General features: G+C 48.0%; 1 protein-coding gene across 2 annotated transcripts in view; it reads left to right on the forward strand.

The window, feature by feature from the left end:
* LOC121445535 (sodium-dependent neutral amino acid transporter SLC6A17-like) overlaps nt 1-26,416 on the forward strand; it is a 49,602-nt gene that overhangs the window by 7,856 nt on the left and 15,330 nt on the right. For both annotated transcript variants that reach the window (XM_041647682.1, XM_041647757.1), the window contains exons 2-6: nt 10,220-10,592; nt 15,307-15,464; nt 17,050-17,176; nt 17,831-18,012; nt 19,460-19,570. In XM_041647682.1, the coding sequence (XP_041503616.1) occupies nt 10,307-10,592; nt 15,307-15,464; nt 17,050-17,176; nt 17,831-18,012; nt 19,460-19,570 (864 nt within the window). In that variant the 5' untranslated portion in view covers nt 10,220-10,306. The remainder of the gene's footprint in view (nt 1-10,219; nt 10,593-15,306; nt 15,465-17,049; nt 17,177-17,830; nt 18,013-19,459; nt 19,571-26,416) is intronic.

Below are 26,416 nucleotides of genomic sequence, written 5' to 3' on the forward strand. Positions count from 1 at the left end.
CCCAGAAAAGAACTCAGCACCCAATTCCGTCAGAGTGGACTCACGCAGAGGCACCATGCTGCCCATCTAACGTACTGAGCGTGCATTTCCCCCTCTTGTGAAATGGTAAACAGAACCAAATGATCTTATTTGCGCTGACCACGCCCACGTCCTCCAGTGCCAGTTCCTCCCCCTCTGGACCATCTGCCTCTTTTCCTGCTTCTTTTCTGTCTTGACTAAGAAAACAAAATATTAGCCACAAAGAACACACCCAGCAGACATGACAGGAAGGTGATGAGGGGCATTGACTCCTTGGCCTCATTTATTGTTGGGAATCATCCCCTCCCCCAGACCCCTGGCACATGGTGCCCATCCACACTTACTCCTGAGATGAGGATGAATCCCATTTGTGAGATGGTGAAGTTGGGATATAAATACTGGCTCCTCTGAAAGCAGAAAAAGCCAGTGGATCATGGTCAGACTTCTTGATACACCTCAAGTTTTAAATTACCACCAGAGGACATCCTGGGGCATGACATCAGAATATTGCATCAGAAAATGGAAAAATATCTAAACTAGGAAACTAAACTCAGGATGGAAAAAATTAAGGGGCCTTCAATATGCAGGTTCATTTTTTCATAGCATATTTATTGGGCATGCATGAATAGAAAAAAAACATCAGAATTTTGTGTTGCCAAATAGGAGACCAAAATACAAACCCTACAAGCCGGCGAAATGAATGATCAGACAACCACCATTCCTTGTGTTTGACTTCTCATGGAGTTTCTGCTCCTCTTCCTGCTGCCCATGTGGTAGCCAGATGCAGTTGGTAGGTAAGTGATGCTCTCTATTTTACAGATGAATAAGAAACAGAAACCTGGCTTCTATGTGCTGGGTCCTCCCCACATGCTCAGAGAGCTGCATTTGGTGACTACTCTGGCAGAGCCCTGCAGTCTTCTGGTCCTGCTTGGTGTCTCCCTGGACAGCTCTGCTCGTTCTTCACTCTTCCCATTTGTTTTAAAAGCAGTGGTTGAGGGCTGGAGAGATGGCTCAGAGGTTAAGAGAGCATTGCCTGTTCTACCAAAGGTCCTGAGTTCAATTCCCAGCAACTGCATGATGGCTCACAACCATCTGTAATGGGGTCTGGTGCCCTTTTCTGGCCTGCAGGCATAGAGACAGAATATTGTATACATAATAAATAAACAAATAAATAAATATTTTTTAAAAAAGCAGTGGTTGAAATTTCAACATGGAAAGAAGGTTGTTCTTGGAGGGTGGGAAAGGAAGTTCACCCCTGGAAATTTTTCCTGGGTAGCCTGTGTATAACAGGCAGTAGCTGCACAAGAAATAAGGAAGGTGGACAAAAAACTGAGCCCTTGCTTCCTGCCTCGAGGAATGTCCTGTTTGGGAAAGGAATGGGGCATGTGAACAGCCGACTACCCCAGGAGCCACGGTAGTCTCACAGAGTATGCGGAGAAGGGACGAGGAAGCACAATTGTGCTTACTCAAAGAATTATAAAAGGTGTTGCTACGGTAAGGTGAAGAGGTGGACCTAGAAGGCTCCTGGAGGTTGAGAACATGGAAGGGTTGCTGTAGAAGGGGGAATTGAAGGACAATATTTATGTGGACATGGAGGAAATCAAATGACTTAAGAAGAGCTATAGGGCTGGGCATGGTGGTGCACACCTTTAATCCTGGCACTTGGGAGGCAGAAGCAAACGGATCTCTCTGAGTTTGAGACCATCCTGGTCAACAAAGAAAGTTCAAAGACAGGGCTACACAGAGAAACCCTGTCTCTAAAATAAAGCAAAACAAAAACAAAGAAAAAGAGAAAAAGAAGGGCTATGGATTCTCTTTAGAGGGCAGTGAATCTGAGTGAGATGGTATTTCTAGCAGTTGCTTCTGAAGGTCACACGTAAGGGCCAGCAAGATGGCTTAGTGGGGACAGTTATTTGCTGCTAAGACCTGGGGTGGACAGAGAGCACCAGCTCCCACAAGTCATCCTCAGACCTGCACATGCATGCACACATACACAAACACACACACTAACACAAACATATATGTGTGTGTGTATATATAAACAAAAATGTAAATGTTCCTAAGCAAACAAAGGGCCTGAAGAGGAGCAGGGTGGTGAGGTCAGGACAGAGATGGACACTCCTGTAAGACTTCATGAAAATTGGATGGAGTGAGAGGAACTCAAAACAGGACTGGGAGTCCCTGCAGGCATGTCCTGGGAGAGGAAGTCCAAGGAAAGCTGCCTCAAAACCATGCAGGGCATATCAGCTTACCTTTGGTGACTGTCAGAAATTTGGAGAAAAGAATTATAATTAATTTAGAGGAGGCATTCTGTCTGAAGACTTATAGAAACAGGATACCCCATTCGGTCTGAGGATTTCATAGATACGGGGTTTCTCTGTGGCTTTGGAGCCTGTCCTGGAGCAAGCTCTTGTAGACCAACCTGGCCTCGAGCTCACACAGATCTGCCTGCCTCTGCCTCCGAGAGCTGGGATTAAAGGCGTGCGCCACCACTGCCCGGCGAAGAGTACCTTCTTGTGCCAAAGACACTGAAAAAATAAATAAATAAATAAATAAATAAATAAATAAATAAATAAATAATTTGGAGGACAGTTTGTGTCTCTGATAGCAGTCCAACCTGTGTTGAGCTGTGTGGAAGCCCAGAGGCACTGAGGTAATTAGGAAAACTGAAGTCATATGGAGCTCAGGAAGCCACTAAGCATTCTCTGAGGGAAAAGGGTCTAGCCACATTTTCTTTTTCACCACCAGATATTCCTGAGCTGGACCTTGGCCTCGAGGCCCAAAGGGTAGAGTTCTCAATTCCCGCTTAGCGTCTGCCTCCGTGTGAAGGGTTTTCTTCAGAATGACTGGGTCACAGGATGCTTTCCAGAGCCATAAACTTTAGAGAGCAGAACTGGGCACACCCCAGACTGGAAAATGTGTGCACTGTAGTGTGAATAGTTGGGCGAACTGCCTGCTTTCCCAAAGATGGCATCATGTTCACTCTGCTTCTCCAGGGAGCTCATATTTTCAGTGACCTGGTCCAACCTTTCTGAACAAGAGACACCCCAGATCCAGAGGAGCTAATCTAGCATTCCAGAAGAGCCTTTTTTCCCCCCATCTTTAGTGGCGTTGGGGTAGGGGGCTCTGGGTGTGGTGCTGCTCACAGGGTGAGAACAGCCATGCCCTACCCACGGCTGATTACCAAGTTGTTGTGCCTGAACATTTGTTGTGGGACCATTAATTAGAGCTCTGGCAGGAGATATTTCTACCTGTCTGCCTCCTAGTCTCACTATATTTTTTCCCTCTCCTTTAAAGAAGATGCACAGCTCACTGCTCAGTCCTGCTTTTCTCACATGAGCTATTCTGAGCGCTGAGCCGCACGGGTTGCTAAGTGACGAGCTGGCACTGAAGACTCGCTCTGCTCTCGAGCCCCTCTGTGTTGTGCTTTAAGTCATTGAGGCGTTCCGTTCAGAGTACCGTGCAACTTCGCCGTCTGATGTGCTGCTCCTGAAAGACATTACAGCCTACCCCAGCTACTACAGGGGGATAACTGGAGTATGGTGCGGTTGGTTGTCAACACCTCCTTACTACACTCCAGCAGGATCTCAGCTGATGGATAGGGGCAGGACAGACAGACTGCAGAGCCTGCTGCACCCAGTGCCTGGGTAGTCATGTTTTGCTCAGACCCACCTGCAGGAGCAGCACTCTGGATGTATGCTGGAAGGCTGCACAGATTCCTGATTCTTGCACACAGGGAAACTGAGGTCCTGTGAAGTTAGGGTGCTGGCTATATATCTGACTCATGGCTGGTCCTAAGGGATGTAAAGGTAGAGAAGAGAGAGGTTGCTTTCTTAGGGTTCTAGCATCCTGGTGTTTGTCCAAGGCTGTTTTAGGGCCATTGGCTAGGTAACTGTGGATCCCCACACCCTGATCTGAAATCTGGCATTTAGTCATAGACCAAGCCAGTGCATGGTCTCCAGGCTTGTGGGTTGGTGTGAGGGCTTGGGTTAAGAAGCATCATTTCAAGCTGCTGGTACCACCTTCCTTTTAAAGAAGCTCTACAGGGCTGCTGAGATGGTCTAGGAGGTAAAGAAAACTGTTGCCAAGCTTGAAGACCTGAGTTCAATCCACCCACATGGTGGAAGGAGAGAACCAACTCCCACAAATTGTTCTCCGATCTTCGTGTGTGTGCTGTGCCATACATATATATGTACACATATGTGCTGAGGGATAATGCTCTTGTACACTGTAAAGATTTGTCACTTGCATTGGTTTAATAAAATGCTGATTGGCCAGTAGCCAGGCAGGAAGTATAGGGGAGGCAACCAGACTAGAGAATTCTGGGAAGAGGCAAGACAGAGTCAGTCATCAGCGAGATACAGAGGAAGCAAGATAAGAATGCTGCACTGAGAAAAGGTACAAAGCCACGTGGCTAAACTTAGACAAGAATTATGGGTTAATTTAAGTTGTAAGAGCTAGTTAATAATAAGCCTGAGCTAATAGGTCAAACAGTTTATAATTAATATAAGCCTCTGTGTGTTTCTTTGGGACTGAATGGCTGAGGGACCTGGAGGGACAGAAACTTATGTTACACACATGTTGTTGGATTTTTTTTTTTTACTCTAGCCCCACATTAGAACACCAAAATGTAGGAACTTTTTTGTTTGCTTGTTTGTTTTATTCTTTTGGCTCCCAAATAAATCACACATGGAGTCTTATTCTTTCTTATAACTGCTTGGCCTTAACTTGCCTGGTTTCTAGCCATGTTTTTTTTTTTTATCTTAAATCATCACATCTATCTTTTGCCTCTGGGCTTTTATCTTTTTCTATTTCTGTATTCCTTTCTTTACTTCTTTCTCCGTGACTTGCTGTGTAACTGGTGGCTGGCTCCTGATGTCCTCCTCTCCTTGTTCTATCTTGCTCCTTCTTGTTCTCTTGCCCTTTCTTCTTCTCCACCCAGATTTATCCTTCTATTTATTCTCTCTGCATGCCAGCTCCACCTCTCCTTTCTCCTGCCTTGCCATTGGCTGTTCATCTCTTTATTAGACCATCGTGTGTTTTAGACAGGCAAAGAATCACAGCTTCACAGAGTTAAACAAATTCAACATAAAAGAATGCAATACATCTTTGCACCCTTAAAACAAATGTTTCACAGCATAAACAAAGGTAACACATTTTAAAATAACATTCTACAACACACATAAATAAATAAATGCAATAAAAATTTAAAACATGTCAAAGATGGCGAACAGCCTGGAGAATGAACAGGTAGAGGAGTAGACCTGTGAGATGTGACCCTTTTCTGGGTGCTCTCATGTGTAAATGACGTGTGTGCAGTTTACTGCTTGCTTTCCTGAGCTGGAGTGGGGCTCAAATGAGAGCCCACGGGGAGAAGCATTTGTGAGAACCTCTTTGAGTCTCGGCATTGTGAGGGACACTTTAGAATATAACTGTGACAGATGAGGGAACCGAAACCTGGGCAGTTGATACCTAGTGATGCTGGGATTTGAACCCAAGCCCAACATAATCAGTACTCCATACTATACCAGCATGGTGCACAAAAATGTTTAATGGCTTCAAATGATTGCAAATGCTATATATGAGCTATGAGCTATTTTTATTACTAATACTTATCTTTTATATATAATGTTGCTGAGGTTTTGGATCTAAACCACCTGGAGCTGATGGTGTTTACTTGGCTCTTTTGGGCTCTAGGGTGTGATGAGTGGGGTGCTGGTGAGAAGCCTTAGGAGGGTCTCATTCTTGCTATGAAGAATGAGCATTTCTGGGGTGTGGATGTAGCTCAGTGGCAGCACTCACAAGGCCCCGGGTTAGACCATCAGCAACAGAAAAGAAAAAAAGGTGGCCGTTTCAACCAGCTGCCACCTCTCGCACTCTCTGCTCACTCTGGTTTTTTCTTTCTTACTTTTTCTTTTCTTTTTTTTGAGACAGGGTTTCTCTGTGTCGCCCTGGCTATCCTGGAACTTGCTTTGTGTACTAGGCTGGCCTGAAACTCAGAGAGATCCATGTGACTCTGCCTCCTGAGTGTTGGGATTAAAGGCATGCGCCACCACCACCACCCCGCCACTCCGGTTCTTTCTGAGGAGAAAGGAGAATCATGTAAACAAATATAAATGAGCTCTTACATAGTTGAACGTGCAAAGATGAATACTGCCAGGCCTTCAGGCTGCAGCTGTTGGTGTCTGGGCCCTAGCTCTGTACTGGGCACTTCTAGCCATGTGTTCTTGCTTTCTAGGAGAGGGAGCCTGTCATTAAATAGAGCCATTTTCATCACGAGGGAATTGGCCCTTGGGTAACTAATGGGTCTTTTCCAGGAGCACACGGCTAGTATGTGTTCAACACTTCATGAAGAATGCCCATCCAAGTCCTTACTACCCATCATACTTTCCCTGATCTCCCTCCTCACCCTGGCCATTTGGGTCACACTGCTGTTCTTGAATTACTCACAGAGCTTCCTTTCATAAGTGTGTGTGGGCATGCACACGTATGTGCATACATGAGTGAGTACGTGTGCGCGTGTATGTATGTGTGATTCATCTCTGCTAGTGCTCTCTCCTGTCATTTGGGCCTCTGCTCCAGATGATGCCCTTCCTGACTTCTTTCCTCCCCAGCATGAAGGCAGCTGGTGCCATTCTGCCCATGCTGTTTCTCTTTGCAGTGCACATCACCCCTGGCCATTACATTTGATATTTATTTCTTTAGTACCTGGCCCTCCAAAAGAAAGGGGGTCTGTCATGCTCACTGCAGCATCACATTCCCCAGAACAGATCCTGGGATGCCTGCTTTCTTCCTGCAACCCCTCCCCCCAGATCCACAGCGTCAATCCTGGCAGGATACCCTGTTAGGGTGTCAGGAGGACCTGAGTACTCTGAGTAATTTATTTCCTCTCTATGAGCCTTAGTTTACACACAAACACACATGCACACACATGCACATATATGTATATCTGTATACCCAATGTCATGTTGGGTCATCACCTGGATATATCACTGGATTCAGAACTTCCTCGTTGTGGCTACAGCCCAGCAGTGCAGCTTATAGGCTCGTAACATGAGCTTGCGTCCTGCAGTGGTACAGGGGTCCCTGGGCACCTTCCCGTAGATTGGAGGACACTCTGAGTGAGTGACATCAGGAGGAGGAAAGCCATACTGAGTGTGGTCCCGTGGCCGCTGGTCAAGCAGCTCTTTCTTCCCAACTGTGCGCTGCCTCTGTCCTTGAGTGTTCCTAGCTGAAAGTGGTGGCCCTTTCTTTCACATTAGCGACTAGAGCTCCTACTCTTCAGGTATTTAGGGGAAACGTGCTCTAGTTGGTTAGCATCGAGACGGATCCTGCAGCTGGTGGGGATCTCCCCTGGCTTTTTCCACTTCGAGCCTAATGATCAGACCTAATGCGCTGCAGAACGTTCCTGAACTCCTGTGTGAGAAAGACAACTGGAGGAAACTCTAAGCCAAGGCATCCCAGATTGCAATCTCCAGACACCACAACCAGTACCCCTGGCTCTAATCTGCAGTAAAAGCTTTCAAGGTTGGTTGCAGGGGAGGAGTAAGTTCCCAGACAAGGAGCGCAGTGTGAATTCCTTAGGCTTCCTCCAGCTGAGTGCCATGGGGTCCATGGGGGCACTCGCCCTGACATGCCAGGTCCAGGCACAGGCCTCCCTATGACATAACTTCTGTATACTCTTCATTGTGTAGCATGGGCTATATGGCAGCGGGGAAGAGTCCTGAGGGCTGAAGAGCCCACAGATACACAAGTGCCACCTTGGGCAGCCTCTAGGGGCATGGAAAAGGGGCACAGAAGTCTCAGCTTGGTTACCTAGGTACTCTCTCATGCTGCAGAGGACACCCATGAAAAGTGGGACACAAATTCCTTGGCCTGTCTCCCCAGGGCTTATCCTGTTCTGTGAGGCAAACCATAAAAGAGAGAGACACAATGCGATTTTCAACTAGCCCACTGTGCCAACTTGGGGCATTTTCTAGGATGCAATGGAATATTCAGCTAGCCCACTGTGGAGTCTCAACAGAATGTCTTATTAAGAATTCTGAGGCTGACTCTGCCCTGGTTCCTCCAAAGCCCAAGACCTTGATGTCTTGTTCCTGGGGTGGAGAGGGCAGTTGCAAAAGATTCACTGCTGTTCTTGAACAAAGAGTGCAGGTCAGTGTCACCTGCTGCTGTGCTCCACAGCCTGGCCTGGGGAGAGCTAGCCAGTCTCACAGACTAGCATGGATGCCCCCACCCCTGTCGTCATAAGGCCTCACAGGTTTATCACACATGCAGCAGGGCTGGGTTGGTCAGGTCCTGGCTGGAGTTAGTCAGGACGGTTGCATCAACCACAAAAGAATCCTTGTGCCCTTCTGTCGCACAGTGACCTTGCCTGTGCTTTTCAGGGGGCACAGACACACGAGAAGAATAGCAAGCCTGGCTTCCAGAGACAGCTTGTTCCCTTAATAAAGTGATTACAGAGCTGGCTAATTTACATCCTTAGAAAGATGCAGGGCAATGGTAGGCTGGGGTGTGTGTGTGTGTGTGTGTGTGTGTGTGTGTTTTATTTTAAATTCTCCAGCCTCTTCTTAATGAGGAGGTACCTTGAAATATAACAGAACGCTGGATTCTTCAAAGCACTCGTTTTCATGGTGCTTTCTTTCTGTAAGGGAAAGTGTAAAAGACAAATGAGGGGTGGCAGAGGAGGGGAGGGCTTTGCCGCCCCCGCCCATGTTGTGCAGACGTTATCTGCCATAAAGCTGTCGCTTGAAGGATGGAGAACCAGCTCTTGGCTGCAGTGGCCCTCAGATAATGTCAGTGCTGAGCAATGACCCAGGATTTGTTGGCACCAAGCAAACATTTCTAGGGCTCTGGTGCCAGAATCCATAGCGGAGCCTGGGCAGCTTTCCTGCCAGGGAAATGAGAGGAACTTGGTAGCTACTGTCCAGGATCCCCATAGTGAGACTCAGGGAGCCTTCTGAATCCTAGGGAGGCTCTCATTTCTACTGAACTCCTGGTGACTCCTTGGCCCATGGATTATGTTTTGACAAAGAAGAGTTTAGAGAAGTCAGATGCTCAGTTTCTGTGTGTATAGTTATTGTCTCATGGCTGTAGCCAAAGATCTGACAGGAAGCAACTTAAGAGAAAAAGGCCTTTGTCTTAGTTAGGATTCCTATTGCTGTGGAGAGACCATGACCACAGCAGCTCTTATAAAGGAAAGGCGTTGAATTGAGGTGGCTTACATTTACAGAGGTTAGTCTATTATCATCACCGTGTGACGTGGCGGCATGTAGGCAGACATTGAAGGAGCTGAGGGTCATATGTCTTGACCTGCAGACAACAGGAAGTGGTCTGAGTCACTGAGCATGGCTTGAGCATATATGCGACCTCAAAGTTTGCCTCTACATTGACACACTTCCTTCAACATGGGCATACCTACTCCAACAAGGCCATGCAGCCTAATAACGCTCCTCCTTGTGGAGCTTATGGGACCAAGTACATTAAAACTACCATGGACTTCTTTTGCCTTATAAATTAAGGAAACACAGTCAGTGGCGGGAAAAAGCATGGTGGTGAGGGCAGTGGCAGGTGGGCACATGAGACTGCTTGCTCCTCTCTGCACAGACTAGGAAGCTTGGAAAGGGAAGACTGACTTATTGGCTCCCTTTTACCCTTTTTATTCCATCTGGGACCTCGGCCAATGGGGTAGCCTGGCACACATTCAGGGTACACAGTACCCCCTTGCTTCATCCTCTCTGGAAACACCCTCTTAAAACACTCAAAGGTGTTCCTTAATTCAGCAAGTTAACAGTTGAAATTAACTACCACCCCAGGGTCCCACCAAGTGGTTTTGGCTAATAGAACACAACAGAGGTAGGTGTGAGTCACAACCACACTACCTCAGAAGGGGAAGAGTGTGGGTATCTCCAGAGGTCTTGACCACTCTAGGCTGTGATGATGAAAGATGAAGGTCATGGTAGAGGACCTGTATTTGGGTTTTGCAGGTTTTGCCTCATTAGGTTTCCAGCACCTTCTAGTGATACCCAGGTAACACCTATGGGAAAACAGAGCCCCAGTGATCATCCTGCTGGGGACAAAGTTGAGCTCAACACTTGGAAACTGGGGGCCAGTATGGGATATATCCCGATACTTGATTTGGGTTCTGTCTGTTTACTCTGGCATTGCCCACCAATCCTCTGCTGTTTATCTGCTTCCACAGGCCTTTGGATGAGAAAGAGCTGACAGGAGCCGAACCCCACCTTCTCTGTGTGCTGGGGAACAGGGCTCCACAGCCCCGGTGGCACCCATGCCGAAGAACAGCAAGGTGACACAGCGCGAACACAGCAATGAGCCTGTCACTGAGTCCGTGGCTGACTTGCTGGCCCTCGAGGAGCCTGTGGACTATAAGCAGAGTGTACTGAATGTGGCCGGCGAGGCAGGTGGCAAGCAGAAGGCAGCGGAGGAGGAGCTGGATGCAGAGGACCGGCCGGCCTGGAATAGCAAGCTGCAGTACATCCTGGCCCAGATTGGCTTTTCTGTGGGTCTTGGCAACATCTGGAGGTTCCCCTACCTGTGCCAGAAAAATGGAGGAGGTAAGAGGTAACCGTGATTGATCAAGGGTACCTGGAAAATGGGTTGGGCTGGGGTAGAAAGGACCAAACCTTTGCTGAGGCGGACCTGGATTCCTTAGAGATAGGAGTGCAGAATTCCAGAACAAGAGTCATTGAGTCACACAGTGGCTCATAGGTATAAAAAGGCTGGAGGTTATGATAAGAATGGGGGTCTGGCTCCAGACTGCCATGGTTCAGATCCCATTCTAGCATAGCCAGTGAGGCCTGGGCCCTAATACAAGCTGCTGGACCTCTGCTTGTCAGTGCTTACCCTGTAAATTGAACATAAGAGTGCTTCCTGTCTACTCTTGGTAGTTGGAAGGATTAAGTGAATTTTATATACTACCTTGGTAAAGAACAACTGTTGGCTGTTACTATCAAACAGAGACAGGAAGCACTGTTGTAAGCGATTAATGGCTTAACTCCTCCTCTTTGAGCATCTTGGAACAACCAAGCGCCAGCTTCAAATGGGTCATCCATCCATCCCTCCCAGCGACCTTGTTTAAGGAGAAGGTCATTGTCTTTACTTTAGAGACTATAAAACCGAGGCACAGATAGGTTGGGTAATTTTCCCAGGTCATGTGACATGAAGGCTTAATGCTGTGGGATTCCACCTGGTGGGTGTGGCCTATGCACATTACACCACGTGGGCTGGCTGCCTGTAGAGGCGCCTCACACTGCACCTGGTTACAAATTCCTTTGGCGCATGTGGCATCCTATAAAATTGTCGTCGGTGCTGACAAAGCCCAGAGCAAACAGATATCCCTAGGCACTGGCTGTCTCTCCAGAGTGTGGACGTTTATCAGAATTTTCCAGAGGCAGGCTGGCTTGAAATGATGGGAAGATCACAGAAAATAAAGAAAACCTTGGTGGGCTCATGTTTTCGTTTCTTTTCTGTTGTGATGAAACACTGACTAAAAGCAACTTCAGTGAGGACGCAGGCCGTCACCGAGAGAAATCGGGGCAGGAAATGAAGCAAGAACTCACGGAGAAACAGTACCTGCTGCCCTGCTCACAGTGTGGCGCCTTGTTTGCTTTCTTTTAGAGCCCTGACCAGCTTCCCAGGGAATGGTGCCGCCCACAGTGGGCGGGGCTCTTCTGGATCAATTACTAATGAAGGAAATCCCTGAAAGACACGACCAGAGGCCAGTCTGATCTGGGAAATCCCTCAGCCAAGATTCTCTTTTCACATGACTGTAGTGAAGCCGACAGTTAGTGCTAACACAGAGAGCTAGCAACTGCATTTCCAAGGCCACGCCTGTGTTCCCGAGAAACCTGTCCTTTCTATGAAAGCTATGAAGGGAACTGCATAGCTCCTGAGTCCCCTGCCCTGGGACCACCACGCTCCAGCCTGTTGGATAGCTACAGCTTCCTAGCATTTTGGCTCAGCTTTTTCCTGCCGGCGAGTTCCTACCATCGTAGCCTCTCCCAAAATTTCTGCTCCATTCAGAGAGGGACACCTCACCTTTGTATCGGTTACTTTTCTCCCTACTGGAACAAAATAGCTAACAAAAGAAACTTGAGGAAGGACTCAGTTTGTCTGAGGGTTTCGGGGGAGCTCAGCCTGTGAGGGTGGTAATGCGAATGAGTATCTGTGTCAGAGGAAGTGTGTTGGGGAGCTCATCACAAGGCAGAGTAGCAGGAAACAGGATAATACAGAATCAGGGACAGGCTATACCTCTCAAAGGCCCACTCAGGGACCCACCTCTGCCAGCCAGACCTCCTGAAGATTGTACAGCAGCATTTGTGCTTAGCCTTCCTGTTCAAAGTACCTCATTCCTTCTTCACAACACCCTTTAGAGAGTGGAGGAGTATGGAGTGACATTTTTGTAAATAAAAAATGGACACACATCAGCTATCTCCTATGGCTTCGTCTAATACTTCCATTCTGTCTGCATCTATGACAAAATAAGAACAAAGAGACATCAAATAATTTATTCAAAGTTGCAAAGTAGGTGTCAGAGCCAGGATTCCAGGTTTGATAATCTGATCACAGAGTCTGTTCGCAGCTTCTTTTCTATCCATATTTCAATTGACTGGAGGCCAAAAAATGAGCTCTTGAGCCCCAGAAATAAATGGGCTGTGGCAAAAGCAAGGCACGGTGTATAGAGAGAGATCTGGTGAAGTGTAGAGAGTCAGGCTCCACCCAGTGTCCTAATGCCCTGAGTGGTGCTCCCAGCTGCTCAGCCCTGAGCCTCCTCAGAGACACTGTTGCCTCCAGGTCATGTTTTCCCAGGTAGAAGAGGGTGCCTCGTGAACTCAGTGATGATTGGCACACAAGAGTGCCTTTGATTAACTATGAGTTCAGCTCACCTGAGTTCCTGGCCTTGAGCCCCCTGGCTAGACTAAACTCCATGTGGCCATGACCTGCTGTCAGGACTCGGACAGAAGGAAAGCCAGTCCACCTTTTGGCCGCAGATCACTTTTAGAGGATCTCCCCAGCTGTAGGAAGAGGAGAGAAACATACATAGGAGATAGCAGTGTGCTCTGACACCCCGACACTCATCTCCCTGGACATCGTGTTCCTCCTGAGGACCCTGAGGCAAAGTAAAACACCAGCAAGGCTCCTCCTTGTCATCTTCCTGCAATAAGTTGCTTCTGTTGCTACTGTTTCTCTCCACCAAAGACCAAGCCAGACTAGAGGTCCATACTCACGGCTTTTTAGGGCATTTGATGGGGCTACTGGTGAGTGACAGGCTGAATGAGGAGTACATGGGTGGATGCCTGCGCATGCATGTGTGCATGTGTGCATTGTGTGCATGTGTGTGCATGTGTGCGTGTGTGCCTGTGTGCGTGCGTGTATGTGTGTGCATTTGTGTGTGTGTGTGCGCGCGCGTGTTAAAATGATATTGCTTTGTGAGACTCGGTGGGAAGCTTCTCTTGAAGGCTCTCCCCATGAGTTCCCTCAGCAGATGTGTGCTCAGGTGGCCCCCTGTGGTGTGACCAATCCAGAATGTGCCTGCTGACACTGCCTAAATGAATCTGAGGAACTTGCCTCCCGCGAGGTCTCCCAGGATGGCATCTGGGTCTTCTGTTCCTCCTGCATCCCCCCCAAAGCCTGAATCTGGCATGGAGGAGATCCATGGTAAACAACTTTTGCTGCTGACGGACAAATTTTGTGTCCAGTAGTTGCCTGATCTCCAGGGTTCATTGGCAGATTAGGCATGCACTTGAGAAGGGTAAGTTGCAGGGAACAGTGAAGCACGAACTCTGGTTGTTCTTAATAATCAAAACTCAGAGTCAGATATTGGGGGTAAAGGCTGAAGGATCAGAGAAGCAAAGGAGCCAGCCATTAGAGAACCTTTACCTCAACCAGTGCTCAGACCGAAGTGGCGATCCTGTCTCTACAGATTCTCAGACTGACTGCTGTCTCTGAAACCTCAGACTGCATGCTCAGACTGAATCCTCAAACTGCAGCAGAGCTCTTCTCTCCTCCTGCCTTATATTCCTCTCTCCGCCCAGCCATATCACTCCTGTCTTCACCTCCCTAGTGCCGGGATTAAAGGCATGGGATCCCAAGTGCTGGGATCACTTTTTTTTTTTTTTTAGACAGATTCAATCTCATGTAGGCCAGGGTGGCCTTGAACCCATAGAGATCCATCTGCCTCTGTCTCCCTAGTCCTGGGATTAAAGTTTGTGCAATCACTGCCTGACATCTATGACTAACTAGTGGCTTAGCTCTGCACTCTGATCTTCAGGCAAGCTTTATTTGTTAGATCATAAACCAAATACCACTACAGGGTAGAGCAGTGTAGCCGAGGCTTTCAGAGACTCCTCTCTTGAGCGGGTTTCCCTGAAGGTGCTAGGTAACCCAGGAGACAGGAACAAGCAAGACAGTTTGACAGGCAGGGCCTGACTGATAGTGTTGCCAACGGGGCTATGTTCTTGGCACAACTCTTGGTGGGGATGCACTCGTCCATGTCCAGCCGTGGCCTTAATTCTCTTGCTAAATGCCCTGTCACTCGGAATTGAGATCGTGTCTGCAGCTAGGTTTAAGACAGCAAGATTAATTTGTTATCTGTAATCTTTAGCAAGATCATTCCATCCTTTATGATTCCCTTATCACGCTTTCCTGAACAACTAATTTCTCTTCCATTCCTCCCAATTGGCTGTGGATTAATGGTGATGCTGATCAGATCCTCTCCCTGGAGAGCGTCCAAGCTAGGCTTCTCTCGAGTTGCTCAGTCTGCTGTGTCAGCATTTGTCTCAGATGCCGGCAGGCCGGACCACAGAGTAGGAGGGAGGGTGGGTGGGAGTGAGGCCTTGGGAATGAGTGAGCGGGACCCGTGACATCTGGGAGGGTTGTGGACAGGTGTCCACAGAGTGCTGCGTGAGGCCAGTGTCTGTGACTTGACACGTGGCTCTCTGAGAGGCAATGAGGTATCTGCTTCTGAATCCAGCCTTGCGAGTAGAAGGCAGTGGTGTCCGTACGCTCTCTTGTGTCCCATCCCGAGTCAGAGGATCAAGGAGAGGAAAAGTCTGAATGGGCCAGCGTTGGAGATAAAAATCACAGCCTTGAGCAGCAACATTCACGGGGAAGCTCCAGATGGCCTAAGCTGTGGCCGAGTCTGTTGGATATGCCACCTTTCTCTTCCATTGTTGTCCCTGCCCACACACTATGTCTGAGACTGTTGGGCACGGCTGCCACCCCTTCCCTCACTGTCCCTCTGATCTGTACCTTCTCTTATCCTTGCAGGTGCCTACTTGGTACCATACCTGGTGCTGCTGATCATCATTGGCATCCCTCTCTTCTTTCTGGAGCTGGCTGTGGGCCAGAGGATCCGCCGTGGCAGCATCGGTGTTTGGCATTACGTGTGCCCGCGCCTAGGGGGCATCGGCTTCTCCAGCTGTATTGTGAGTTCAGAGCTGGGGGCTGGCACTGGGCGGGAGGCAGAGGGTCCCCTTTGGGATAGTGTGGAGGAGGTCACCAGGTTTACAGGCCAGAGTCCTGGGCCGACACAAGCGGAATGAGAGGGTTCATCAACAGATTCTTCACAGATGGTGTCTCAGGGCCATAGTCACCACATTTCCTAAACTGGCAGTTGATGCCACTGCCAGAAACCATATGTGACATTCACAAAAGAGGCAAAGGAGGGAAAACGGGGCACGTTCACAAGGATATCTCAGTCCTTATCATCCGGGAACAGATGGACCATCCAGGTCCCCACTACTCCTTACCACTTCCTCATGGACTCCTCTCTCTTTCCTTGGGAAGTGAGTTTCAAATGTACGTGGCTTAGCACACCTTGCTAGAGCGCCATGCAATTAAACAGTTGAAATACTCAGACAGGAGCCTTATGGCCAACCCAGGAAGCATGAGGTTTGGGGAGACCTCCCGAGCCTCGGATGGGGACTTCCGGGCTCATCTGTGCAGCTGTCGATGAAATCTTGCTGAGAGCTGTATACAACTAAAGTAACTGAGCATCCCTTAAAGGCGAAACCTGCAGGTGCCCATTCTCATACTTGAGATAAAAACTGGAATTTGTTTCTGGAAGGGACTGAGGGTTCTGTCAAACACGGTAGGAGGATTATCCTGTTGTCAGACCAGGCATCACCTTCCCGTGGCCAGCTCCAGTGTAAACATCAGGCTGGCCATGTTTGGACATGCACGAGGAGGGGAACCCTCTACCTGGGCTGGAAACAACACAGTTAAGGAAAGGGCTGCTTCTCTGCATGTTTATTTCAGCGCAGCCCCCTCCCTCGTTTTCTCTTTGTGTATGTGAACATGTGCTCCTCCACATAGTTGCTCGTGTGAAATGGGAGAGACCAGGAGCACTCTGCATTCACACTAACAAGCAATCTGAATCGTCTGGGACAGCCAGGCCTCTGGAAGGGCCCTCGGAGCATCCGGAGCAGATGCAGCCAAACCCTGCCTGTTAAACATTGCTAGATCCCGCCTAGTTTAATAAAACTCTGCCAAGCTTACTGCTTTGTCTCTAGAAGCTAGAAGCAGGCTGCTTGCTGTTCCGAAGGAAGAGCAGCACCTGAGAAGAGGGAAGAGGTGGAAAAACCAGTGATCCACACAGTCTCAAAAAGTGCCACCATCTGGGCCTAAAAGGACCGTTACTGTGGTGTGTCTCTGTGGTCCTGGAGGGCATCTCTGATTAGAATCCCGAGTCATCAGGAAATGATGGGGGAAGGGCTTCAAGTATCTCACAGGAATTTCAAACTGGAAAGAATTAACATTTTAAGAGTTTATTGCTTAAAGGAGAAAATTTTAATATCCCAGGAATTCCTTTGTGGACTGTTTGAGTACCAGATGAATGGAGGAGGACTGGGAGCAGACCCCCAACCCCTGCTCCATCTCTGCATTCCCCCGCCCCGCCCTGCCCACATCCTCCATCAGGGCTGGTTTTGAGCTGCTGGGCCTTGGGTGGAGTGCAGGGAGGGGCGGCTTTACCTGCAGCCTCTGTGATCTTACCCTGGTCCTTGCCCTCAGGTCTGCCTCTTCGTTGGGCTGTACTACAATGTCATCATTGGGTGGAGCGTCTTCTACTTCTTCAAGTCCTTCCAGTACCCCCTGCCCTGGAGCGAATGCCCTGTCATCAGGAATGGGACTGTGGCAGGCAAGTGTGGGGACCCTGGAGGAACCCCAGCTGTGGTCTCCAGCCAGCACTGTCCCGGGAAGAAGTCTAAACTGTTTAGTACTAAGATTCGGGGTTTAATCGGTTCAGTGAGTCACCTTGGAGAAAGCACTTCACACCCCAATACTTTTTTTTTCTCCTTCTCTTGAGGAAATGATCTACTGATCTCCTGCTGGCCTAGCACACAGAGGTCTCAGGGATTGAATTTTGTTTAGTTATTATGAACTACTCTGTTTCCCCAATAGCATATGTCTAAGAACAGTTGTGACTTGCGTGCCTCACTCCATAGACGGGAAAACAGATCCCGTAGCCCCTGTTCCCACGCTCATGCTGTCCATCTAACCAGTGACCTGACATCTGGATTTCCAGCCTCTGTCTCAGGGCCTTCCCCCAAGAACCTTTAAACAAATTTGGCACTTGTGAGCAGAAGACGGTGGAGGTGGGAATTGAGCCATGTGATTGTGGCTCAAAGGCTCGTAGGTCCCACCAGAAACTCAGGATTCCTCGGGTTCCTCCAGATCATTGCACAGTCGTCCCCCAGCTCCCCACTCACCCACTGCTGCCTGGGCAGGGTCCACCACAGGAGATGGCCATAGGGCTGGAAGCTGAGGCCTGTGGCCTTTCCTGTGGTTTCAGTGCTGGAGCCCGAGTGTGAGAAGAGCTCAGCCACTACCTACTTCTGGTACCGAGAGGCCTTGGACATCTCCAACTCCATCTCAGAGAGTGGGGGCCTCAACTGGAAGATGACACTCTGCCTCCTTGTGGCCTGGAGCATCGTGGGCATGGCTGTAGTCAAGGGTATCCAGTCCTCTGGAAAGGTGAGCTGGAAAAAGGCAACAGAGACTCAGAGAGCAGGAGCTCGGATCCCAGGCCACCGGGGAAGACTACTTGAGTGACAGCATTAGCCTCATGGGAAGGGTGGGAACATTACCACCACAGATAGCCCAAGGATGAACTTGCTGGGTAGTTGTTACTGGGGCCCCATCTGTTTTGGTGCTTATAGCTTAGGCCTGCCCTGCAAACACCGAGGAGCTAGAGGTACTGACCTTGATATCTAGATGGTGCATCCCCAGGTTCCTAAGCAAAAGCCCTTGCATTGGGCAGTCTAAGCAGTTTTCGATGAAACTCTGCCCTATGCTGTCTGCCGATAAAGGGCTGTTAGAGCCGCAGAGAGCTTGGGGCCCCCAAACAGTCCAGCCAGTGAAAGTCATAACAGTCCAGCCCTATCTTTCTTTCCCAGCATTTCCAATCCTTATTATTTATGACCTCGCAGAATTCATGGGCTGCCAGGGATGGAAAGACTGACAGACATCTGATAGAGATGTCTCCTCCACTCATTTTATAGAGAAGGAAACTGAGGTCTGTACTGGGGAAAGAGCCCCCTCTAAGGTCTTACAGCTAGTCTGTCCAGGTCCAGGGCTTGAGCTGAGGCTCTTGGTTCTTTGTCAGACTTGATGAGTCAGGATGCTGAGTTGCAGAAAGGTGGTACCATCTCAGCCACCAGCCTCCTCTCTCTCTGGGGGCCGGAATAGTAGCTGACACTTCATGACATTTATCAGGGCTGTCACATCTGCATATCCCTGGCTCTCACCACTGTTATGAGTTAAGAATATTGCAGTCCTTTAGAGATGGGGAGATGGATGCATACTAAGCAGGTAGCCTGAGGCCCCAGGATTGGTTGATGGTAGCTGCAGGATCAGTACTCATGCAGATAGCTCTTAGCCTTTCTGTTGCTCTGTCCTAAGTGCCCCAGGGTTGGTTTTACTGCAGCTGAGGCCCCATGATCAAATTCTTTGTGCGTGACTCTGTGCCAGGAGCACGGGGCTGTAGAGAGGTGCATGACATATATGAACTAGCAAGAATCACGTGGTTCAGGTTCGGGATGTGTAGGGGCTACTTTCTCTTCTGATGGGCTCTGTTGGGAAACAGTGTCAAGGCCCCCTAGATGTCTTCTGCTATAGAACTTCTGAGGACAGTGCAGATCCTGGAACTGTCTACTAGGAACATGAGACTTAGGAGTACAAACTGCTGGTTCGGTCCTGCCAGCTCTTGAAAGGCAGACTAGCTCCAGGCACAGCCATGCTGACTCCAGCTTGTTCTGCTCCTGCTTGGGCCAGATGGATGGTGGGTTTGGCTCAGTGCCTTGGGGCTCCAGGCTCTGAGTTCTGCTGCCTGATAGCAGAGGAGGCTCATGGGCCCCAGCTGTGAGCAGGGAAGGGGGGCTCTGCCTGACGGGGGGGGGGGGGGGCTCTGTCTTCTCTGCAGGTAATGTATTTCAGCTCCCTCTTCCCCTACGTGGTGTTGGCCTGCTTCCTGGTTCGGGGGCTGCTGCTGCGAGGGGCTATTGACGGCATCCTGCACATGTTCACCCCTAAGGTAAGGCTCTGTGGTGTCCACATGGGGGGAACCCTGGCAGCTCCACTGGGCCTGCTCCGCTGCGTGCAACTTTACACCCAAACCCAACTGTCTGGTAGGTGTTCTGCCAGCCCGTTCAGAGAAGCCCGAGAAAGGGGTCTAGGCTCCGTCCTCATGCTTCAAGGAGAGGGACTTTACTTCAATTTGGGTGAAGTCAGAAAAGGCTCCAGAAAAGAGGTGGCATCTGAAGTGAGCCTTGCAGAGCGGGAAGGGCTTCAGCAAGTATCAGTATGATTTATTAATCAAAGGAGACCGTGTGAACAAGGATGTGGAAAAGCACCAGGTATGCCTGCAGTGATTGCATATTCCATTTAAATACGAGGGATGGGGCTTCAGTCATTCATTTTAGGGGTGTCTTCATTTTGTGGGTGTGTGATAATAGGAGCCAAGAAGATGAACTCACCTCAGGAATTCTGGTTTGAACCCAAATCAGGGAAACAAGGAGCCCACACAGCCACCTTCCTAGTCCCGTCACTAGCCCGTAAAGGGACTGCGAGGGATGTGCTGAGAAACAGGTGTTCTGCATATGCACACCTAGCCTTCAGGAGGTGGTCTGTCCCCACCTCATGACCGTGACCATTTAGACCACTGGGCACAACTCCATGAGTAGGCTATGGGGGAATGATAATTTCAAATTGTCCTAAACAATGTATGTCAGTGCCTCCAGTTGATGGGGCTGAGAATTTCACCTCCAGATCCCTCTGAGCTAGCCCGTGGGCTCCAGGTCAGACGGGACCAGATGAGCTTGAAGCCTCAGGACTCAATAGTGCCACCATACATATGTATACACATGCACATACACACTCCCTTCCACGGGGAGTTCACACAGGGTGATTAAGAAAGCCCCAGGTTCTATGGAGTTTGAAGTCCCCAGGTCCCATTGACTCTCCTGCCCTGTTATTGTGAGTGGGCTCCTGGTGTGTGGAGGATGGCCATGGTTAGGACCTACGCTACTCATAACTGCACAAACTGTCCTTAGACTGAACAACCAAGACTTCTACAAACATGCTCACAAAGACTCACCTTCTAAAGTAGGAATTATGTCTCCCAAAGCAGACCATAGGGCTGTAAGCTTGTGATATCTCCTGGAGAAGCAGTCGGCTTCCTCTGGGGTAAGTGATCACAGGAAGGCCATCAACCTCTGTGAATTACTTCAGCAGTCGCCCTGGTCGCACAATCAGTCTCAGGTGTCCCCTTGAGTCTTTGCGTTGTACTTCGCTGAGCTGTATGAGCATGTTATTTGCTCTGATGATGCACATGAACACGGAGCTTCACAAACACCCCCAGATAGGCTGCTGATGGACTTAAGAATCATTGGTGTGACATCCAAAGCTAGTGGCCCAGACTCACCGGACTTGGCCACCAGCCCCAGCACAAACAATACTTCAGTTCGCCTCGTGGGATTCAGACACCATTGCAATGTCTCTTTAATTCTGAAATATCTCAAGCTTATAATTATATATCTAGTAATATAATGGATATTTTTAAAAAGGAAAACATTACAGATGCCTTTGCAGTACCCTCTGACTTCACAGTTATTTCCTTTCTCAAAAGCAGCCATTAGCAGTCTGCTCTTGCTGCTATAACAAAATACCTTAGACTAAGAGATTTATAAGCAGAAGAAATGTATTGCTTACAATTCTAGAACTGGGAGGACCAAGCTGAAGGCACTAGAAGATTCCATGGTGGAAGGGCAAAGGAAGCAGCTTGAGCCTCTATTATAAAGGCGCGGATTCCATTCAGAAGAGTGGATTCCTCATGATTTAATCACTCCCAGGAAATGACTCCTGAATATTACTTTGTAGTATGCAAATTAGCGGGTTACAGAAACTGTTATCCTGAATTTGAGATTTATCCCACTAATGCATTCTTTGAGATTTTATACATAGACCTATTTCCACAAACAGTACACAGCAATTCTACAGATCCTTAAAGTTTACATATCTTCACATGTATCCTTCAATGACTCGCTTTTGATTTTGCATGACACTATTCATTATTATTATTATTATTATTATTATTATTATTATTATTATACTGACATGTAGGCTATAGCACATTTATTTTCAGTGTGGTATAATATTTTACCACAGAACTAACCTAAAAATGTCTACTTGTAGACATTGCCAGTTTTTCCTATTACCGATAAGGATATGTTCTGGTTAGTTTTCTTATTGCTGTGATAAACAGCATGACCGAAAACAACTTAAGGAGGAGAGGGTTGACTTCATCTTACACTTCCAATTCCCAGTCTGTCATTGAGGAAAGTCAGAGCAGGAGCTCAGGCAGAAGCTGTGGAATGCTGCTGTCTGGTGGCTCACTCTCAGAGTCTAGTATATAGCTCAGAGTATATATCATGCCTGGGGATGGTGCTGCCCACAGTGGGCTGGGCTCTTCCACATCAATCGTTAAGCAAGACAATCTCTTGCAGCCAAGTCCACAGGCCAATCTGATCTGAGTGGTTTCTCCATTGAGATTTCTTCTTCCTAGTGGTATCTAGTTGACAATAAAAACTAGCACAGGCAATACTAAACATTATTACCCAAGTCTTTGAACAAGTTTCTCTAGAGTAAATACAGTAAAAATTGCTGTTTCAAAGGGTATGCAAATCTTCAGCCAAAATGCTTTCCAAGTGATTGTGTCCACGGGCACGCACACCAGGTATATAACTCCGCATTTGACAGGCTTCAGTTTTGCCCATCAATAGATGGATATAGCTTAAGTACTCATAGAACAACAGAGCCACTCCCTTTCTCAAACTATTTCCTGGATGTTCCAGAAGCCATGTGAAGCTACCTTGGCATTTGCAGAATCTTCTGAGATGTAAAATTAAACCTAGAAAACCATAAAGGACCCAAGTCCCCAAGAACCAGCATGATGTAACTCATGGCTCATCTGACTTGCTAGTCTCCAGGTCACATCTTTGTGACCCATCTTGACATTGTCCACTGAGCATTGTGTTGTGTAGCTCCTGCACCTGACTCTGAAGGCTTGTATTGGGCAAGGAGGGGTGGCTAAGAAGACTTGGACACTCTCCTACCAAGGGCACCCAGGCAGCCTGTGCTGTTTGCCTGGAGATCTATTCATGTTTGCTGCACAGATTGTTCTGTGCAGCAAAACATGAATTCACTCTCAGCAACAGCCATCTGATGGTCTGTCAGGCTGAGGACCATTGCAGAGAGGTGGCTGTTGTAGCTCAGGACTGGGAGATACGAGATCTCTGGGGTCATTTAAAGTTCTTGGCGCCACAGAGTACCACCAGGTCACTGTCCAGAGCTGCCCAGGATGAACACGGTTTCATTCATTCCTATGAATTACAATATTAACAATATCCCAAGAGGTCATGCCACTCGAATCCCTGAACAAAGTCCAAGAAAATTTTGATCAAGACATCTCAGACTATTTTTTATACTATGCCGGATGATGTGAGAGGTCCTTCTTCCGCCCCAGACTTCTTTAAACATCAGAAAATATCCAGGCTATAGGACCTATCCTTTCTGTCCCTGTCTGCAAGCAGAGAGCTAGTGGATCTGGTGTGCTGTGTGACCAGGATGCTATGATGACTCTCTAGTGGCCCTGATGAGATAGTAACTGGTATTAATAGCTAATTAACAACTTGAATTTCCCAGAGAGCTTTCCCTTATCATTTCTTTCATCCAAGACAAAACCAGGTCAACATGGGGTGCCATACAATTCTCATGTAATTTGCCCAACATATAATGGTGAATTATGGAGAGTTTTTTTGTCATATAAACTCCCAAACAGTTGGAATTATGAACATTTATGTCCTTTCCCAACAAATGTAGTCATATATAAGCAAAATGGTTAGTACTCAGTATTGGTTGCTACAGCATTTGTTTTAGTAGCAAAAGACTAGCATGCTCCAAATACCCAAATGTCTATCATTCATGTTTGCATTCATCCAACAAAGGCTCGCTAGAGCCAAACACTGTTCTAAGACAGATATTCAGCCCATGAATACAACAGACAAATCCCCCAGCCCTCAGAATGGATGATGGAAGATGCAGAACTGCTGCAGAACAGTGTGGTGAGGGGAAGAACAAAGCAGAGAACAAAGAATTGGAGCTTCTAGAACAGAATGCATTTTATTTTATTTCATGTGTGGTCAAGGAGTGCCTCACTGAGGAAGAGCATTTGAATAGTGACCCTAAGGTACTGAGGGTTCAGGCTACACGCAGGTGTGGAGATCCATTCTAGACAGAGAGATAATGAGTGAAAGGGGCTTGAGCTGGAGCAGCTTGTGAATTCTAGGAAGTGTGCAAGAAAAAAAGGAGGGGAGAGAGGCAGGACTGTGGTCTGACTAGGGCTATGGGGGTCCGGGAGGCCATAAAGACACTTGGACATTTCCCCTGTGTAAACTCTGGCCAGTGGCAGGTTATGGGCAGAGGGATGAGGTGCTATGGCCACCTTGAGCCTCTTAGAGAAGACTGCCATGGGGAGTCCAAGGGGAGAAGAGGGAGATTTGCTGTGTGGGTCACTGGATGAGACGCACCAGTGAGCCAAGTGCTGATGGAGGGCTGAGAGTTGGTTAAGTTGAAGAAATGCTTAGGAAGCCGGGCGGTGGTGGCGCACGCCTTTAATCCCAGCACTCGGGAGGCAGAGGCAGGCGGATCTCTGTGAGTTCGAGGCCAGCCTGGTCTACAAGAGCTAGTTCCAGGACAGGCTCCAAAACCACAGAGAAACCCTGTCTCGAAAAACCAAAAAAAAAAAAAAAAGAAAAAAAAGAAAAAAAGAAAAGAAAAGAAAGAAAGAAAGAAATGCTTAGGAAACAGGCTCAAGAGGGTTTGCCGTGGCTTGGATATGAGGTGTGGGAGGAGCCAAGAGTGACCCCAAGATCTTTCGCCTGAGCAGCCAGAAGGATGAAGATGACATTTACAGAGATGGGAAGGATGGTGGGAGAATCAGAATTTAGGAGGAACACCCAGACTATTGTTTTGGATGTGGCAATTTTAAAATGTCCACTAGATAGGCAAGTGAAGACGTGGTGTGGTAATTTGGTCCATAAATCTGGAAGTAACAGGTGAAGGAGCAAATTTGGGAGTTCTGAATAGTGGATGGAAGCTATGTCTTGGTTTATAATGACTGGAGAGCAAGCTCTGTCAGAAAGGAGGACTTGGCTCGGGTTGAGGGAAGGATAGCAGGTAAGGGAGGCAGAAGAGAAGAGGAAGCACACATATCCACGCCCCCAGGCAGAGTCAGGGAAATGCTTGAGCAAAGCTGAGATGGGCAGATGATGAAGACAGGAAATAACCAATCATCTGACAATGGAAACGTCATTGGTGACCTTCATAAGAGATGCTTTGGTAGAACATTGGGGACAAACTCTAATAGTAGTGAATGCGAGGTGATGAATCAGAGACAAGTGGGAGAGGGCGTTTGTATTCAGTAGTTTCACCATAAAAGGAAACAAAAATGAGAAATACAAGAGTAAGTGGAGAGGGCCCTGGGGTCAAGGATATTATCCCAGAATTTATATAGTGATGAAAATAATTCACCGAACACCGACAGGCTAGAATTGATTCAGGGGCATAAAAAAAAAAGAGTCTAGTGTTTCCGCATGATGCAATAATTCTACCCTTAGACGTGTATCCAAGAAAACTTCAAATGTAAATTCACACAAAGTTGGAACATGAATATTCATAGCAGCGTGGTTTATAATAGCCCCAAAGCAGAAACAACCAAAATGTCAATCAGCTGAGGAATGGACAAACAAAATGTGGTAGATGCATAAAACGGAATGGTATCCAGCCGTAGAAAGGAAGGATGTACCAGAGCTGTGATAATGGCACAGTCGTTAAAGTGTGTGCCATGCAAGCGTGGGCCATGAATTTGATCCCTAAAATAAAAGAGCCAGGCATGGTGGCATGTACCTGGAATCCCTGCTCTGTGGATGTGGACATGGGAAAATCCTTAGGACTTGATGCTCAGCTAATTTAGCCATCCATGTTCAATGAAGTGGTAATTCAGGGAGAAACCCATCTCAACAGTAAATGGTGGCGAGCAACTGAGGAAGAGACACAAGGTTAACCTCTGACCTCCACTAGTGTACACACAGATCTAGACAACCTCACCCCTAAGAACACGTGTGCAAAACACACAAGAATAAAGTACTGACACATGCCGCGGCACGGAAGATCCCGGAAAATATTAAGCAAATCAAAGGATTCAAACTTGAGAGGCCACATTGTGTGGAATTTCAAGCATAGGAAGTGTCCAGAATAGACAAATCCATAGAGACAGGGCACTAGTGGTCACTGAGGGCTGTACTTGAGGGGAGATCATGAGGAGCGACTGTTAGTTGCTTCTCTTAAGGGCAAGGAAGAGGCTCCAAACTGATAGTGGTACTGATTGCTCAATACTGGTATGCTAAACGTTGTTGAACTGAACACTTTAAAAAGATCCAGATGACATCAGGGAGAGGCCCAGTGTCTTTGGGGGAAGAGTTGACGTTAGCTGCATCCACACTCACCAAGGGAGAGGGCAGCCCTTGGCACCGTGCTGGCAGGAAGAAGCTGTAGGGAGGGGTTCTAATGGTCTTCCTCCAATAGTGGCATCTTTCTCAGTGAGGCAGGAAACCAAGTGGCCAACTTGGAGTAGGAATGAAGGAGGGACCCTGGAGGGCTGAGGAGGTGTGAGTGTGAGGTCACTGTCCGTTTGGGAATAGTGGACAGGTATGACCCTAAAAGCCGTCTGGTAGATATGGCTCCGGAATGGGTGTGACCTCAGTAGCATGGGCCACCCCAGCTCTCAGCAATCTGAGGTGCAGCTTTTTGCAAATGAACATTC

The sequence above is a fragment of the Microtus oregoni genome, unplaced genomic scaffold (genome assembly GCF_018167655.1).
Source record: "Microtus oregoni isolate MIOR12 unplaced genomic scaffold, Mior012 000000F_ref0000247, whole genome shotgun sequence".
NCBI classification, from domain to species: Eukaryota; Metazoa; Chordata; class Mammalia; order Rodentia; family Cricetidae; genus Microtus; species Microtus oregoni.